We start from the raw sequence: 16741 nt of genomic DNA, 5'->3' as shown, positions 1-16741 counted from the left end.
TGGGAGAAGTCTGAGTGACAGCCACTTTGTTCACATCCAGTCCAGGAAAACGACACCCCAGCCGCCCTCGAGGGGAACTCCCACTCTGGTTACATTCGACTGTGCCTTGACATTAAGCCTATAGCAGTAGGACAGTAAACACATCAGCCCTTTCATTGCTTCACACGTGAAATACTTAAATGTCACATTGGATTAAACACTAAAGCTGAGTTGCCCCTGCAGGCAGGCTTGATAACTAGTGAACACATGAGCTAACTGGGCTCCATTAGCTCGTAGCTAATGAACAACAACAGAAGAAAAAAATAAGAACACAGTTCTGCAGGTGAGGCTGTGTAGAAACTGTCTGCTTCCCCGCCAAAAGGCAGAGCTGGCTAGTTAGCCTGGGGCAGGCCATTAAAACGTGGATTTGCTCTGGACCGTAACCCTCCCAGAGGCTGTGTTTTATGGTTTTTTCGTGTGTATGTACACCCATAAGACACATTGTCGACCCCTGGTACTCCTTTCATGTTGTTCAAAGTGGGGGTTGTACAAAAAGGGCCTCTATATCAGCAGGCGGGCCAGAGAAAGGATTCTTGTACAGACAAGAGCTGATGTAATCAAAGAGAAAAAGGCTATGGAGCTATGTTGTTTTTTTCCTGACATTACACTGTGTTGGGCTCATCATTGTGTCAAAAAAAGAGAAAATTATCTTCTATCAAGATTGATGAGAAAGGGGCCTTAAGGGCACTCAAAGCTGGTGTTTGTAGATCAAACTGATGGTCATTTTATTGTAAATGACTGCACATATTTTACACCAGTCTCTTCTTGAAGCCAAGCACGCTTGGAAACAGCAGTTGTGTAAAGAATACAAAAAAGGATTCAGTGATCTAGCAAGCAATTATTTGGAGCAGGTTATCTCTGTGCCCATGTCACTACAGCTAAAGCTTTTTAAAGGACAAAGAAAGGAGACCGGAGAGAATGTAAAGGAGAGAGAACATGGAAACAGAACAAAGAAAAATCAATCCCCACACCCTGGAGGCTTTAAGGTTGTAGGAGAATCCTTAAAATGACATACTGATTTCCTATATAGAGTGTGTGTATGTGTTTGTATTCCACACAATAGAAGTTCTGTAGTCCATATTTACTGTAATTTAACTCGTCTGCTTGGCTGCGTGAGAATGTGTTGTTTGTGGATTTACATTTTGTTTATTTGTGCAAGTGAGTGTGCATCTGGGCCTGTCTGGGTCCCGGGTGTGAGATGTGGTGGGACATCGTGCATTATTGATTTATCGCTGCGTTGTGCACATGTTGCCCCTCCTGGGGTTGTTGTCCCAGAGGACCAGGGGGCTTGTAGGGGGGGGGCATCAAGCCTTCACTGGAGGCTATGAATATTTCAGGGGGCCATTTTCATTTATATAATGGGAATTATCCAAGTCACTAAATCTAATTAGAGGGAGAGTGTGAAGTTCACCACTCCTCCTGCTGCAACTCTGCTCCCCAGACGCTGTCAGAATTCTGTCACCCTTTTACTGGAATGAATAAAATATTGTTGATATAACTGCTGTGTTACAACCTGTAGTGCTGTTTGATTTACAGCATTATGATTGACACGTTAGATCAGAAGTATGTGCACAACCCTGTAATTTATGACAGATGCTCCCCTGTTGAACAAAATCCAACGTACCAAAGTTATGGTCATAGTTATAGAATGGGATTTAAATATTTAAATATTAAATATAAAATTTAAATATACTGGAAATGACTGAAAAACACAGATTTTACATAGAAAGCATTGTTGTTGCTGGCTGGGAGGACCTGTGGGTAAAGCAGGCTGTCACTAAAGGTCACTATGATGTCAGAGATGTCAGGACTTGGTCTTAAGAAGGGATGATAGCTTAGCCATCCCTCTCCCTTCATCCTCCTCCACCTCTGGGAGGTTTCTTTACCAGCTTGTTAGGTCTCCTCCTGTCAGCAGTTAAAATGCAGCATTGCAGCCGATGCTTTACTGCACTGTGTGAACTCGATTGGAAGTAATGAACATACAGAGCACAGTTAAACTTGCATTAGAGCCATATTCTGCACATTCTTTGTGCAGTAATTTCTCTCAAGAAACAGCACAGTTGATTAATGACAATTAATCTGCTTTCAGTGGTTGCTGTCCAGTCGTTTAGTGCTGAAAAGCCTCATCTATCCATCAGTGTACTCTATATACTGCACTAACACAGTGATGTAGCACTCATTTATTATTTTTTCTCACATTTTGATCATTTAGAGGCTTCATACAAAGGTGTCTTTTGTTTGATCAGATTTTTTTCAAATAGTGTAAACGATCCACTCCCCCTGGACTCTTTGCTTAAATGCATGACTATATCGGCAACTGCCAACTAATAGAATGACAGCAGCCCTAGTATGAAGGGTTAATGTCAACCAAAGGGCACCGTGAGCTGGCATAGCAGAAACTGCCACACAAGCCTTCATACCTCTGGGTGTACAACACTGGCTTTCCCCTTGAAAGTGTACAGTGGGGACTTGTTAAAATACATGGGTGGATATTTACAAAATAGAAGTATTTGTTAACCCATGCAGCCATTTGTTCTGTTTTAGACATCCAGTATAAATGTAACCCTCTGTGCCGTATCTGTGAGATGGTATTATTGACCAAATGTGGCAAGGACTAAAAGCACAGCTCAGGAAATATCTGTTGGATTCAGTATCCTCGCTGCTTCTTGAAACACATCAGTATTACCTTTTAGGCTGTTTTCCCGCTCTAGCTGGCAGATGTACTTTTTGGTTTCCACAGCTGAAGGCAACGCTGTGTCTGACATGCTAACTCCTCCTACTCAAGCTCAAATCAGGCAGTAGATCACTGTAATTTCCGTGCTTTGAAAAACACCAGATCTGTATGTCTAACTAGCTACCTCACGCAGGACTGATGGCTGGACTTTGTTTTGTATGTCCTTGATATTTCAGTTTGAGCTTAAACAAGCTTAAAGTATGTTCTAAAAACATACAGATTACTATTTGAATGCACAGAGGAGTGGAAAGAAGTGTGGTGTGCATGACAATTTGCTTTTGAAAAGCAGAAGAGAAGAGTGGGAGAGTGACAGAGGTGAAGAAATGAAGAGTGTCAGAGCGGAAATGTAAAGTGGAAAGAGAGGGTGGTGATGAAAAACACTCCAGAGACAAGGTGAAGACGGCAGCATGCCCCCGGTTGCCTTTAAAGCCTCTGTTAACCAGCTTAGCTAGCAACAGCTTTTAATTATGGCTGTCTGTGTCTCTCACACACACAAATACAGTCAACAGGTGGGCTGCACTGTGTGGGCGGCCATGGCCTGTACACACTAGCCTACTATTTAGCTGTCACTACTTGTTGTGAATAACATGGAGGCACCGGAGGATGCTGCTGGTAAACACACAGCTCAGTTTTCCCCAGAGCCTCCTCAGCTAGAATCTCATTACAAAAATGACAAAGTTAAACAGCCACAATTTCAACATTGTAATTATACCAACTAAAAGCATAGTACAGTTCATTTTGACTAATCATAGCAGTATTCTGCAGCATAAATAAACATCTTTGTATTATATCTCACAGGAGATTATAGATGTGCTGTTGTTTCTTGTGTAATCTTTTTTTTTTTTGTTTCACAGCCCTTGTGCTCATGATATCATCACCAACAACATGTTAAATAAGGCACAACATTAAAACCAATGACAGGTTAAGTTAATTATATTGATGGCCTCAATGATGACTGTACAGCAGTAGGTATATTGAGTTGCAAGTTAACAGGCAGGCAGACTCACTAGGACTTCAGGGAGACTCTACCAACATGGTGGTCAGATCCTTCCATGCAGGCTCAAAATGCTTCATCCATAGTTATATACAGTCCATGGGTGTGAGAGCTACAATAGCACAACTGCTAAGAACCTTGTAGCAGATAACAGAAAGGCTGAGAAAGAACACATAGTAACACACAGTTTGTGCCCATGCTGAACTCTGTCCTCTGCGAATATTTTCACCCACAGTAGAACTGGACAGTGGAGGCACCTTGGTTGCTGAGCTAGTAGAGCTGGTACTCCACGGACTGTACTGCACTGCTGTAGCACAGGTCCAGTTCCATTCTGGACCCCTTCCTGTCTCATGTCATTTTTTTTTTGTCAGCCCTAAGCCGAAAGGGCAGAAATCTTGCTCTGTGTATGTGAGTGGATGCACCATTCACTGGAAAAAGGCATGTGACATTCTAGACAATGTTATGCTAGTTGTGTGTAAGCTCACAGAGAGACAGCAGTCTACTTGGAAAGTAGTTGTGTATCAAGGAGGAGTAACATGCAGCATCTTTGATTCTGCATTGTTTGTATTGATTTTTCAACTCAGGAGAGGAATAGGTACCATCAATGACCTTAGCAGTCCAACTAATAATGTGTTTTTAAAGCCAATAAAATATTAGCATTGTTTAGCTTTGAGAACTTTTAACTACATGCATCCTTTATTCTCATTTGCACTGAATATCATACTGTGTGTTGCTAATGTGAGGTAAGTCTGGCTCAGGACTCAGGGCGATTGCCTGACAGGATTATTGATCAAACACCTCTTACAACACAAACGTGGCTGTTGAAAGATTAACAACACTTTAAAGCTGGAAGGCTTAAAAAGAATGCAATAATGTGTTTTATATACTGCTAGGTTTTGTTATGTGTTTGTTATTTATATTTCTATAATGTACTAGAGGGACTTGAATGGAATTCAGTGCATGATATGGAGCATGGTGGTTATTGAATGAGTCAGTGGTGGTTTGCATAACAGTGCTCACTGGCTCTCACTTCATCTTTGTAGTAGCTGTATAGGCTTGTGCAAAAATTGTATCATGTGCAATTAATCGTCAGAATTAATTCAGAATTTGCCACTTATCGATTATGGCGATTAGTGCCTCGTCATGATGATGCATTTTTGTGTGTGACGTACTCTCACCATCACCCGCAAGCGCGCACATGTGAGCCCACAATAACAATAATGGCAGAAGGCAGTGGTGTTCAGTTAAATGATGCGGAGCAGCATGTTCCTAACGGAGGTTCAACGTCTGTCACCATAAGCCAGAGTACGAATAAAGCCGAAGAAAGCGCAACGAGGCCACAACGCCGCGTATGCATACGCTACATGCATAAGGTGTGAAGCATGGAGCGTTAGTTGTTGCCATATTAACCGAATGTTTGCTCATATCAAAATAAGTAACTCCGACTAGAGATGCTGCCTCCCGATCTTTATTTATGGACTCCACAGCAAAACATCGAAGTCTCCTCCAGCAGATATTGGAAAGAATTCCACTCAGCCGAGAATCCGCGGTACGTTTAGTCATTGTGCTCCTTACGACCAAACTAAGCACTGGAAGGAAGTGACGCAGGTTGATTTGCACACATTTCAATGTGGAATTGTCCGATTTGTTTGTTTTTTCTGCTGCTGTTCTACAGTATGAGTAAAAACATGCACTAGTGTGTGACATATTCCGGTCACAGGTTCATTTGCACAGACACATATTTTTTAACTTTGACTTGACTTTTATGAACTTATTTGTTTAATTTTAATGTTGATATGCACTGCTTTGTGATCTTATGATAAGAACATTTGAAGGACAAAGTTACTTTAAATGTTTGCTTCATTATTATTTTTATTTTTATTATTTTATTATTTATCTGTTATCAATACATATTTCAAACATGGCTGGTTGGTGACTAATCACTACTCACCAGCTTAAACTGTTAGAATGAAGTAGTTAACTTGACTGATGATTTGTCAGTATCATTTTAGAACAATGTGACGATATAGAGTCAAAAACATGTAAGTGCAATTGTCATCAATTAATCGTCAAATTAATCATTATCGGCTAAATGCCACAATTAATCGTGATTAATTTTTTTGCCAATATCGCCCAACCCTAGCTGCTAATAGATTTTTTAGCATTTGCAGCCTGCTGTGTAACAGTAGTACTAGTAGGAATGGATTTGTTGCAAAGTGTGTCAGTAGCCTGCTTTCCAAGAATTTTTGTGAGTTGTGGTAATAATTTCATTTCAGCATGTAGGGCATGTCGAAGAACTCTAAACTTTCTAATCACAACTTGAGCAGCTGCTGTCATTGCATAGTAAATATTCACAGGCTGAGGCTTTCTAGATCATTTATGTGTGAAGTGTGAACTATCAATTCGCCTAAATTATGAACACAGTTTGCTCTGAATCTGCCAGGCTCCATATAACCACCACTGTGGAGATGGAATGGATATATTTCTGCTTTAATTTTTTTTTGTATGAGAAGTTGCACAGCTGGCAGAAGCACTAAGAGGAGTGTAAATATAAGCTATAACAGAACGGACTGTGGTCAGTGAGCAGGCTGAGACCGCCTGCTTTATCAGTTAACGTCTTCATCGCTATCAGCCAGGAGACACACTGTCTGTTTCTTTGTGCTTCTGCAGCTGTTGAAGGAGAACATATTCAACAACACTCTGTGGACAGAAGTATGTGGACAGCCAGCCACCAGATGTGATTGCTGGCCTCCATTTTTTTCTGGTTCTCTGTTCAGCTCATTAAGCATTTGTAAAAAGAAAAAAGCCCGAGGTCTGAAATTAATCAATAAATCTGAAATAATGAACAGCTACAGTAATTTAACTCCTTTGTTTTTCTGTTGTCTGTGTTGAACTGTTAGGCTTTTATCTCACCTCAGGAGAGGGGTCAATCCTCTGCCGGTCACCCTGTCAAGTGTTAAAATCCCTCTTTAGGGACGCCCGCTAGGCTTTTTAGAAAATTACATTGAAATCAGCTGCAAGGACGTTGCTATGGAAACCTTATCAGTCAGAACACAGGGATGGGAAGTGATGTGCACGCAGACAAACGAAGTGTGCATCTTGAAGGAGCCTGTAATGTAAAGCCGACATATGGCTGCGCTCACATACATACGCACAGATGTCAGTGTCACTATTGGACACTCACTCTCGCCCCCACCATGTGGTCTCATTCCCACACTTTTCCAACAGCTACTGTACAAAAACAATTTCTTCTTCATTGCTTTTTCTCTCGTGGGATTATTATACACGTTATTCCTATAAATTGGAGTACAAACACACACACACACAGTTGATAAACCAAAAGCCATCAGTTTTGATAATCAATAAAGATGTGTATTTATATTTCCAAAATCAGGCTTACCTCTGGGACTTTTTAAAATCTGTGTGTGTGTTAGAGAGCATGTTGGTTGGGGGTAGAGTGCCTTTGCTTTTGTCTGTTCTTGGTGTGTGTGTGTGTGTGCACTTGCATGACTGGTCTTTGTCAATATTTTTCAGGTCAGTTGAGCTGTCTGCGAGTCTTGAGTTGTCTGACTGCTGGTTCCTTTTGACTGATGCACTCACTTCACCATAGGCACAATAATCTGTCTGTCTCTGTCCACAAGATACACACACACACACACACACACACATGCAGCTGATGCAGCAGTTTTACCCCCAAGGCTGGTAACAAGTTTTTATTGTACCATTGTTGCCTCTTTCTCCTCTCCCCAGTTTTCTTCTATTCCTCCTCTCTCTCTCTGTCTTTTGCAGTACTGCTGCCTCCCTCTCCCTCTCCCCCCTCTCAGGGTTACTTGAGGACAGTGGCAGTTGGTTTCACTGCAGAGATGGGTTTGCTTACTGCAGCACAGAAGAGTCTTATGTATTACTCCTCTAGTTGGAAAGGATATAGAAAGACAAACGTGTGATTGTGTGCAGTGTCTGTTTATGTTCTTTACTGTGAAAATGACCACTGGAAAGATTTCTCTGATGTACTGCTTGGTTAGAAGGAGATGGACTGAGGCTGTACTTGAATTTTATCCAGGTGTTCAGGAGTTTACTGATATTTGCTTTGTATATTATCTGCATTAACAGAGGCGTCCACTAGAGGGCGCACCAGGTGTCTGATAACTGGTCGACAAAACTGTGCCCCACTGATTTCCTCAATATTTTCAGGCGTGCAGGGATGCAACAAGTTTTTGATTTATCATGCTTCTCTGTGAAATTATATGCAGCAACTCTGGTGGTGACACGTGATGATGGTGTGGTTTAATATTCAGGAGCAGACAGCACACCGTGAAGGTGTTTGTTTAATCAGATGCAGCCAGGAATCATCACTTTTTCATCCAAAGCACATCAGGTGTGCAATGTTGAGAAGCGTTGTGTTTGCTCACATTAAAAAAAACATTGATGTGGACACTAACCTTTAGTGTTTCAAGGTTCCACAGAAACTACTAAGATGACCACGTTCACAGGCATATTTAATAATAAGTAAATAGTGCTACGTGAAAGGATCATTTGTATGGTATGTTACAAATGACATGTAAATCATATGCCACGTGTTAATCTTAAGGTAAAAGCCAGTCTTCCACCTCATGATTTCACGCGGCACATGTGTCTCTGAGAGTCTGAGATTCGGCTGAACTCACAGAGTTTCTGTCAGTTTTTGAGCTGCACAGTGCTGCACCTCACTGCTGCTTCCCTAGTGCAACAAAATGTTTATTTATTTTCTTCATCATGAATTATTCAGAAAGATGCGGCTGTATTTGAGTTCAGGTTGTTTTTTTTTTGCATAAATTAGAAACTAAGGACATGAAAGTAGTGCACAGGGTCTAAGACGTGTCACCAAATATGTGTGTAGACAGACAGAAAGCCATAAATTAATAAAGATTTAGAGCAAACCTCTTCTTTAGTTGTTTTAAATGACCATTTGTCCAACATTTATTGCTTTGCCAAAGTGAAAACAACACTTCTGGTGTAAACTTCCTGTCCTAAATGCTGCAGATGTCCTGTTAGCCCTTAAGAACCAATATGAAGGCTTCTTACTGTAGAAGCTGATGATGATGATAAAATAGTGCATGTAGTCATAGGTAGTGTTACCGAGTGGAACCCTCCTGATGATTTTCCTGCTTCAGAGTGAAGTGGAAGCAGCTTCCTCTGTGCAGCTTCCTGGCAGACGATAAGCAGCATAAACAGGCTGCACCTTTTATGGAGTCCGGCTCAGAGTGTTTGTGTGTGTGTTCACTATGTGTGAAGAGTATTTATAGCAGTCTGATAGGAGGACACACACACAGCTGGCGCAGGCTATCCCAGCAGCAGAGGGTCATCGAAGTTCAGTGTTACTTCTTTCTCAGTTTGTTGCTGCAAGATTTCCTTCCTCTTGTATTTTTATATTTTCACTTCTTCTTTTCTCCTACTTCATTATATCCTATATGATCCCATCTTATTAAGGCCATCTCATAATTTACAATATTTTTGGACCTTATTTGCATGTATAAAATATATTTTAGATGTTTCCTTCAACATGTAGTGTGAGGTCACTCCACAGAATATTTTACAAATATGGACCCAGATTTGTGACATTTCACATTTATACACTCAGTGATGGCAGCAGATATCAGCTGAAGAAGGGCACGTCAGTCCAGAGTTGAGCCCAGTTATAGTCTGTAGCCCTAATGACTTCATTATTTATTGATCTATTATTGTATTGATTTATGTTTTGCAGATTAATGTGCGCGTCACCACCATGGACGCTGAGCTGGAGTTTGCCATTCAGCCCAACACAACAGGGAAACAGCTCTTTGACCAGGTAAGAGTGACATTACACACACACACACACAGTATAATTTCTGCATTAACTAAAAAAGTTGAAACATCCCCTTTCAAATATGATGTGACCTGCAGGAAGACTCAGGTTGATTGTTATCTGTTGCCAGTAATAAGTGTGTGTGTGTGTGTGCCAGGGGGTGCTTGGCTGGGTTTGGGTTGGTACTGGTTCTGTGTACAGAGATGAAACACAAAGCTCTCTCTCTCTGTCTAAGTGGGGCGCTTGTAGAAGAAGAGTGAATGGTGGGAAGTGTTGGGTGGATGGCCTGTGTGTCTGTGTGTGTGTGTCTGTGTCGACTGTCTGGGTAGCAAAAGGGCAGCTTTCAGTATTGTTTCATGTCAGACTATAAAGGGTTGTGGTGACACAGGAGAAAGAATACAGAATGAAGAGAGGGTCTTTGTTTGCTGCTTTCTTGTTGTTGCCCCTTTGACCACAAACTGTTTTACAGTGAAACATCAAACCACACGTGTTTGTTCATATATGTAGCTGTTTCTGATTTGGTACCTTAAAGCATCCCTGTGCCCCCTCACAGAGCTGCTAGCAGTGTTGTGATTGCTCAGAAGAAATGTTGGTGGTGCAGAGTCAAAGGACACTTCATGTGTCTCTTCCACTCCCCCGAGTGGCTTCTTCAGTTCTAAAGGGAGACGTATTCAAAAAAACAGTCCTTGAGTCCAGTTGGCTCGATTTATATTCTCTGAAATGACTATGACCTGGATGAATAAGAGCATACACAGACGTCTTCATATGTCTTTAATTCTTGCACACACAATGGATGCATCCCAATCTGGGGCTGAAGAATGATATGATATGGTCTTTATGGCCTTCCTCTGACAGGCTCAAGTTGAGCTAATGCACCAGGAAGTAGCCACTTTCCAATCTCTCTGTGTGTGTTTCTGTTTAATTGCTGCACTGGAATAAAACCAAGATTTTTTTATGCTTGACTGCTGCTTTTCCGCAAGCTCACACACACAATAAAAACTGAATTCTTTTCTCTTTCTCACACACAAACATGTTATCCTAAACCGAAGAGGCCGTGTACTGACCTCTGCTTGGCCTCAGGTCTGGATTTTCTTTCTCAGCTTCAATTCTATCAATTTCAGTTTCACCTTAGAGGTGGAGAACAAAGATGATTTTCTTTTTCCTGCCAAGAAGCTGTGAGATCATTTTAGACAAAAATAGCAGGCATTGCATCTAAAAACACAGTAATGTGGGTACATTTGTTTTTTTGGATGAAGCGCCTTGTTGCTGTTGCTGCTTGTTTGGTCTGACAAACTTCTTACTTCCTCCTTCCTTCTCTGTATAATTAGCACACTCTGTCTCGGCTGTATCACTACTTCTGGCACATTCACTCAGTAACACACTCACATACTCACCTTCTCAGTTTGACTTCCATCTTTCTCTGTCCGCTATCTATGAAACACACACACACACTTGGCAACTGAGTCCCCAAATCTGAACATTTCAGCTTGGTGTCTGGTGCTTTTGCATTGTCATGGCAACAAACTGTCAATTGCCCAGTGATGTGCTGCTGAATGGTTAACTGATCTTGCTGTGTTGGTTTACATTTAGTCACTATTAGTGTGTTCCTTGCATGTGGTCCTGCCTATATTTTGTTTAAACATAGTTCCTAATTTTATAGTCATCACTTTTATCAGAAATTTTAACTACAATTAAAATCAGGTCATTGTGTGCTATTGTTGTTTTTGACACCATTACATCACTATACAGCTGTCAAGAGCCAGGTTTTCTATCCACCTAAATAATGTAGATGTAGATGAAGTTGAAATTTTGTCATCCTTAGAAGGTTCGACTTATGCGTCTGTTGCTGGAAGTTGCATTACAAGCCACATTTTTCAAATCTGAATTTTCTTTTTCTTTTTTCTTTCCTTTTTTAGTCAACTTTTCGTTTCATACTCCAAATATTGGAGCAAGTTTTCGAAACATTTATGACCTTAACTGTGTCGGACTTACTGCAAACAGGCTGTGGAAGATTGGACACTAAAACAAAGCAGGCTTAATGCTGTTAGCTTTGTGTAATTAGAGGGTTGCCGCTTTGTCAATTATCTCGTGCTGCACATTCTGCTGTGCCGGCTCGCCCTCTCGCCCAGCCTCTGATTCAGCACTCTCACTTGTATCTGCTCTTCGATAGAGTTTTTGACACATAATGTTATCACAATCATGCGATGTATCCCAGCAGTACAGTAGACTTTGGTGACCAACTGAATCGAGAAGGCCTCATTTCTCAATATACTCCTTTATGTGTATGTAAAGCTTCTTCCTGAGGCCACAGGAAATCACATGTCCAGAAGTGACAGAAGTGAGCTCTGTGATAATGAGTCATGCGAGGAAACAGCTGTCTTTTGGTCCTGAAAGCTGCTTCATTTCAACAGTTCACATGAATGAAGAGAAGGCTCCATTGATAAAGAGGCTGCAGAGCTCAATATAAACATTCAAATACACACACGGACGCACTCAATGATGAGAGGATCCAGCAGGATGGGGAAGCTTTTTAATCAAACTAACCCAAAATGTGTAAGCCTGCTTCTGAACACTTTGATCACACACACGCACACGCTTGTTAAAATGTCATTTTTGTGCTGCCATCTTTCCTCTTCTCTCTCATCCCGAAATCATTCATCTGGGCTTTTCTTCTAAATCTGCACGCTGAGCTCTCAGCCCCTCGTACCACATTCCCTCCGGAGGCCCTCACTGTGTCTGTGTAGGTGTGTGTGTGTGTAATCGATTGTACAGTCACCAGTGCTACAGTGTGTGTTGGATGAGTGTTTATGCATGTGTATTATTTGATACACATGAGTGTTTAATTTGTTTATGTCAGCATGTCTTTCTGTGGCTATGCATGAGAGAGGGAGAGAGAGTTAATTATATGGTATGAGTGCTGTTGTATTGACTGTGTAAATCACATTAGAGTGTCCACATCCCCTCTGGGACTCTCTGCCTCTCTCTGTAAGTGGGACGATACTTTGTGAATGACAAACATTTGTGTGTGTGTTGTGGCAGGATGGAAATTAATTTTGACGATGAGTATGAGATGATGCTGATGATGGTTTCTCTCGCCACATTTTAATTGTTTCCCTCTTACATTTTGGAACAAAATAAAGTCTGCGGTTCACATAAAGCCGTAGTGCAGAACCTTTTCATATGAACTAATGATTGTGTTGCCAAATGTCTGCACGCTGTGCTGTATTTCACAGTGTACTGGAGTTTTAACATATGGTGTCTCTGGAGACATCCCTGCCCTGGCATGAGGTAGCAAATCTCAAGAGGGAGAGCAACCGTAGCCATGGAGACAGAGTATGTTACAGAAGGATGGTGGATCCCTGGTGGAGATTGTGTTTAACTTAAAAAAGAAAGTGTAGTAAATGGAGAGGATACTACTGACTCAGGAAAGGTCAAGAGTCTCATTCCCAACAACAAAAATGAAGAGGTTTCCACACATCCCATGCAGAAAGCCTTTATGTTGAGAATTGCAATGATTACATTGATATTAGGTGTTGTGTGTTATTTCTCTGACTGCCAGAAATGCAATATTTATGCCGTTCACCTTAAAGATTTGATTTATTTCTGTGGTTTCAGGTGGTGAAGACGGTGGGTCTGAGGGAGGTCTGGTTCTTCGGCCTGCAGTACACAGACAGCAAAGGCTACGTGACGTGGCTTAAACTCAACAAGAAGGTGAGCGAGCCAGGGCTGACTAAGATCTTCAGCTTTTTTGTTCCTGTTTTTATTATTTGTGCAGATAAATCTCCTTATCTTGAAAACACGATGCTGTTGTGATGATAAACAGTAAACATCCTCCTACGGTTCATAGTCTATCTAGAAGCTTTCTGCATGTGTAATCTCAGTGTAGTAGTCAGATTGGTGAAAGCTTTAATCCAAAGTGCTAAAAAGCTACAGTGTTTTGAAACTTGTTTTAAGTGAGTCATGTCCTGTCAGACACACACACGCTGTGAAGACTGAGGAAGGTGAAATGTGTTTGGGTGTTCTGTCCAGGTGACCCAGCAGGATGTAAAGAAGGAGAATCCTCTGCAGTTCAAGTTCAGAGCAAAGTTCTTCCCAGAGGATGTTTCTGAGGAGCTCATCCAGGAGATCACACAAAAGCTCTTCTTCCTGCAGGTACTGAACAGGTTGTACATTACACAGCCTGCCAGCTGCTATTCTGTTGCTGATTGTGTCAATGGAAATAATAATACTAACATGAGACGGCCATGTTCTGAAATTCCTACTTGCTGTAGTTCCCATGCTGAATTTGCACACGTCACTTCTGTTGTAGGGGGAACTGAGGAGTTGCACAAAGTAGCATGCAAAAGCAGAAGTCTTGTACAAAGCATGATATTTAAATGCCAAGCATAAACACAAACGACGGTCATTTTGCTATCTGCATTAGCAAAGTTGGGGGGACATACATCTTTCAGCTATTCTGAATGTGAGATCATTAAAATTCATCATGTAAATATACCTGGGCTGCATGTCGTTTAAAGTTTGGAGACTGGAAAATGAGAGAGAACGAGAGACGACATGGGGATAAAAACTTGCAAAAAAACTAAACTTAGACTATGAAAATGGTAAAGGAACACAGAAGATGTTGTATGACAACTTCAAATCTTCTTAATGGACACAAAAGCTATTCAAGCCTTTTCTGCACATCTCACACTGAACAGAAAGCAGCCACAGATTCTATGTGAATCTAAAGCAGAGGGATTAGGTCGCTCTTTAAATTGTCCGAGACGGAGATCCCTAATGCAGTTAACTCAAAGGCCATTACAGATGATGTGTTTATTTTCGGCCTAACTAGAAAACAAACTATGTATTGTATGTACATTTAACTCCTGTCTGTGTTTGTGTGACTCCCAGAACTGCTACAACAGAGGTGGAAACATATAGAGCCAAATTATAAGAGTATTCCTTTCGATCAGACCAGTGTTTTGTGTTTTTACCTGAGCCAGATTGGAATGAGATTCTTTTATTATTCATCAGAAAATGATGACGGATTCAAATGAACAACTGTCTGACTGAGTTTTAAACCATACAAAAGGCTGTACCCCTGATGAATGTGTGTGTCTGTGTGTGTGTGATCTCTGCAGGTGAAGGAGGCCATTCTGAATGATGAGAACTACTGTCCTCCAGAGACGGCTGTGCTGCTGGCCTCCTACGCTGTGCAGGCCAAGTACGGTGATTACAACAAAGACATACACAAGCCTGGTTACCTGGCGTCCGACCGACTCCTGCCACAGAGGTAACGCGTCTAAACACACACACACAACATACTGTCCTATAAATTAGGTGATATTATTAATACTAGTCTTGTTTATTTGTTTGCTTTTTGATCTTCGTGTGTTTCATGTAGAGTTCTGGAGCAACACAAGCTGACAAAGGAGCAGTGGGAGGACAGAATACAGACCTGGCACGAGGAACACAGAAGCATGCTCAGGTGAGTGTGTGAATTTTGAGCATTTCAGACAACCAAAATGTGTGTGTTTGATTCTCTAATGTTGTGTGTGTGTTGTGTGCAGGGAGGATGCAATGATGGAGTATCTGAAAATCGCTCAGGACCTGGAGATGTACGGCGTCAACTACTTTGAAATCAAAAACAAGAAGGGCACAGAGCTGTGGCTGGGGGTCGACGCCTTGGGCCTCAACATCTATGAGCATGAAGACAAGTAACTACAACACACACACACACATAGTTACATGCTGTAACATTCACCTGGTTGGTTTAGTTTTAGCTTGAATGTGAGTAAGCCGCCACAATTCACTGACAAATGCAGCTTGTATCGAGGCGTCACAAGGCGACATCGCATCATGTTATGGGACCATGAGCCCAGACTGATACAGAGAGCGAACAATCAAAACTGACATCAAAGAGGAAGAAAATAAAACCATAAGAGACATATCTACGTCCATTAAACATGGTTACAAGCTTCATTTACCATGTTTGGATCTCTGCATCTACATTTTGCACCAACATCTGTACAGCAGCCAATTCAAAGCATAAACTGCTGACTACAGGCTGTATAGAAGGCTCTGGATTGCTTAAACAGCACAGTAGTGCCCTCTTTTGGTGAGCAGTGGAACCGTTTGCAAACAGGAAATGATCAGTTGGCCATTAACAAAGGAAAAAAACATGAATGGCTAAGATGTAACATACTTTTCAAATACTTTACTTTGAAAGTTATTATTTTAATTGTATTTTGAAAACTTTTTTTTATTTTTTATTTAAGGCTGTCACCAAAGATCGGCTTCCCCTGGAGCGAGATCAGAAACATTTCCTTCAATGACAAGAAGTTTGTCATCAAACCCATCGACAAGAAAGCTCCTGTAAGTACTGATTCATTTTATTTTTATTTTAAATTTTTTAGTGCAAATGAGTTACTTAGTTTTAGTTCCTCTGTGCTTCCTCCAGGACTTTGTGTTCTATGCCCCTCGGTTGCGCATCAACAAGCGCATCCTGGCGTTGTGTATGGGGAACCACGAGCTGTACATGAGGAGGAGGAAGCCCGACACCATCGAGGTGCAGCAGATGAAGGCTCAGGCCAGAGAGGAGAAGCACCACAAACAGATGGAGAGGTACAGAACATACAGAGACTGTACTTTAAAGTGGCTTAGTGGTTGTCATATCTTATGTAAAATGATACTTTCCTGTTTGTTATTTGTTTTTTTTCTTTAATATTTCTCTTTTTTTTTTCCAAAAAATTAAACATACATTGATTTTAAGCAGAGTTCAAAATGTGAAGAAAGCAAAAGAAAAATAAAATAAAGAAATATTTTTTTTCTTCAGTGTTAAACAAAAAGACCAGTAAAAAGTAACGTTTTACACTGGGTGCACTTCTTTAAACCCTCACACACAGTGTCCTGCATAGTGTATGTTGAACAATAGGGGGCAGCATTTTACTAAAAAAGATGATATATTCCATGTCTGCAGAGTGTGAGTGCTGGACACATTTACAAGAATTGTCTTTTAGGAAATGAAAGTATTGTGTATTGTCAAATCTGCTGTTTATTTTTCAGTGTCATCAACAGGACTTGATGTTTGATGGGTTAATAACAATTTTATTTCGTTTCAGTGTAGACTCTAATCATGGGCCTCCGTGTTTAGATTCCCTTAAAAGCATCACAC

The 16741-nt window shown here is 41.1% G+C and overlaps 1 protein-coding gene across 2 annotated transcripts in view; it reads left to right on the top strand.

Annotated features, from left to right (window-relative positions):
* Nucleotides 1–16741, top strand: part of LOC114426173 (radixin) — a 31570-nt gene that overhangs the window by 11081 nt on the left and 3748 nt on the right. For both annotated transcript variants that reach the window (XM_028393387.1, XM_028393388.1), the window contains exons 3-10: nucleotides 9508–9591; nucleotides 13204–13299; nucleotides 13618–13740; nucleotides 14709–14860; nucleotides 14972–15055; nucleotides 15138–15284; nucleotides 15846–15942; nucleotides 16028–16191. In XM_028393387.1, coding sequence (XP_028249188.1) covers nucleotides 9508–9591; nucleotides 13204–13299; nucleotides 13618–13740; nucleotides 14709–14860; nucleotides 14972–15055; nucleotides 15138–15284; nucleotides 15846–15942; nucleotides 16028–16191 — 947 coding nt within the window. The remainder of the gene's footprint in view (nucleotides 1–9507; nucleotides 9592–13203; nucleotides 13300–13617; nucleotides 13741–14708; nucleotides 14861–14971; nucleotides 15056–15137; nucleotides 15285–15845; nucleotides 15943–16027; nucleotides 16192–16741) is intronic.

Source organism: Parambassis ranga, chromosome 21 (genome assembly GCF_900634625.1).
Source record: "Parambassis ranga chromosome 21, fParRan2.1, whole genome shotgun sequence".
Classification (NCBI taxonomy): Eukaryota; Metazoa; Chordata; class Actinopteri; family Ambassidae; genus Parambassis; species Parambassis ranga.
Note: the sequence above shows the minus strand (reverse complement) of the source record. Positions and strands in the feature narration are given on the sequence as shown.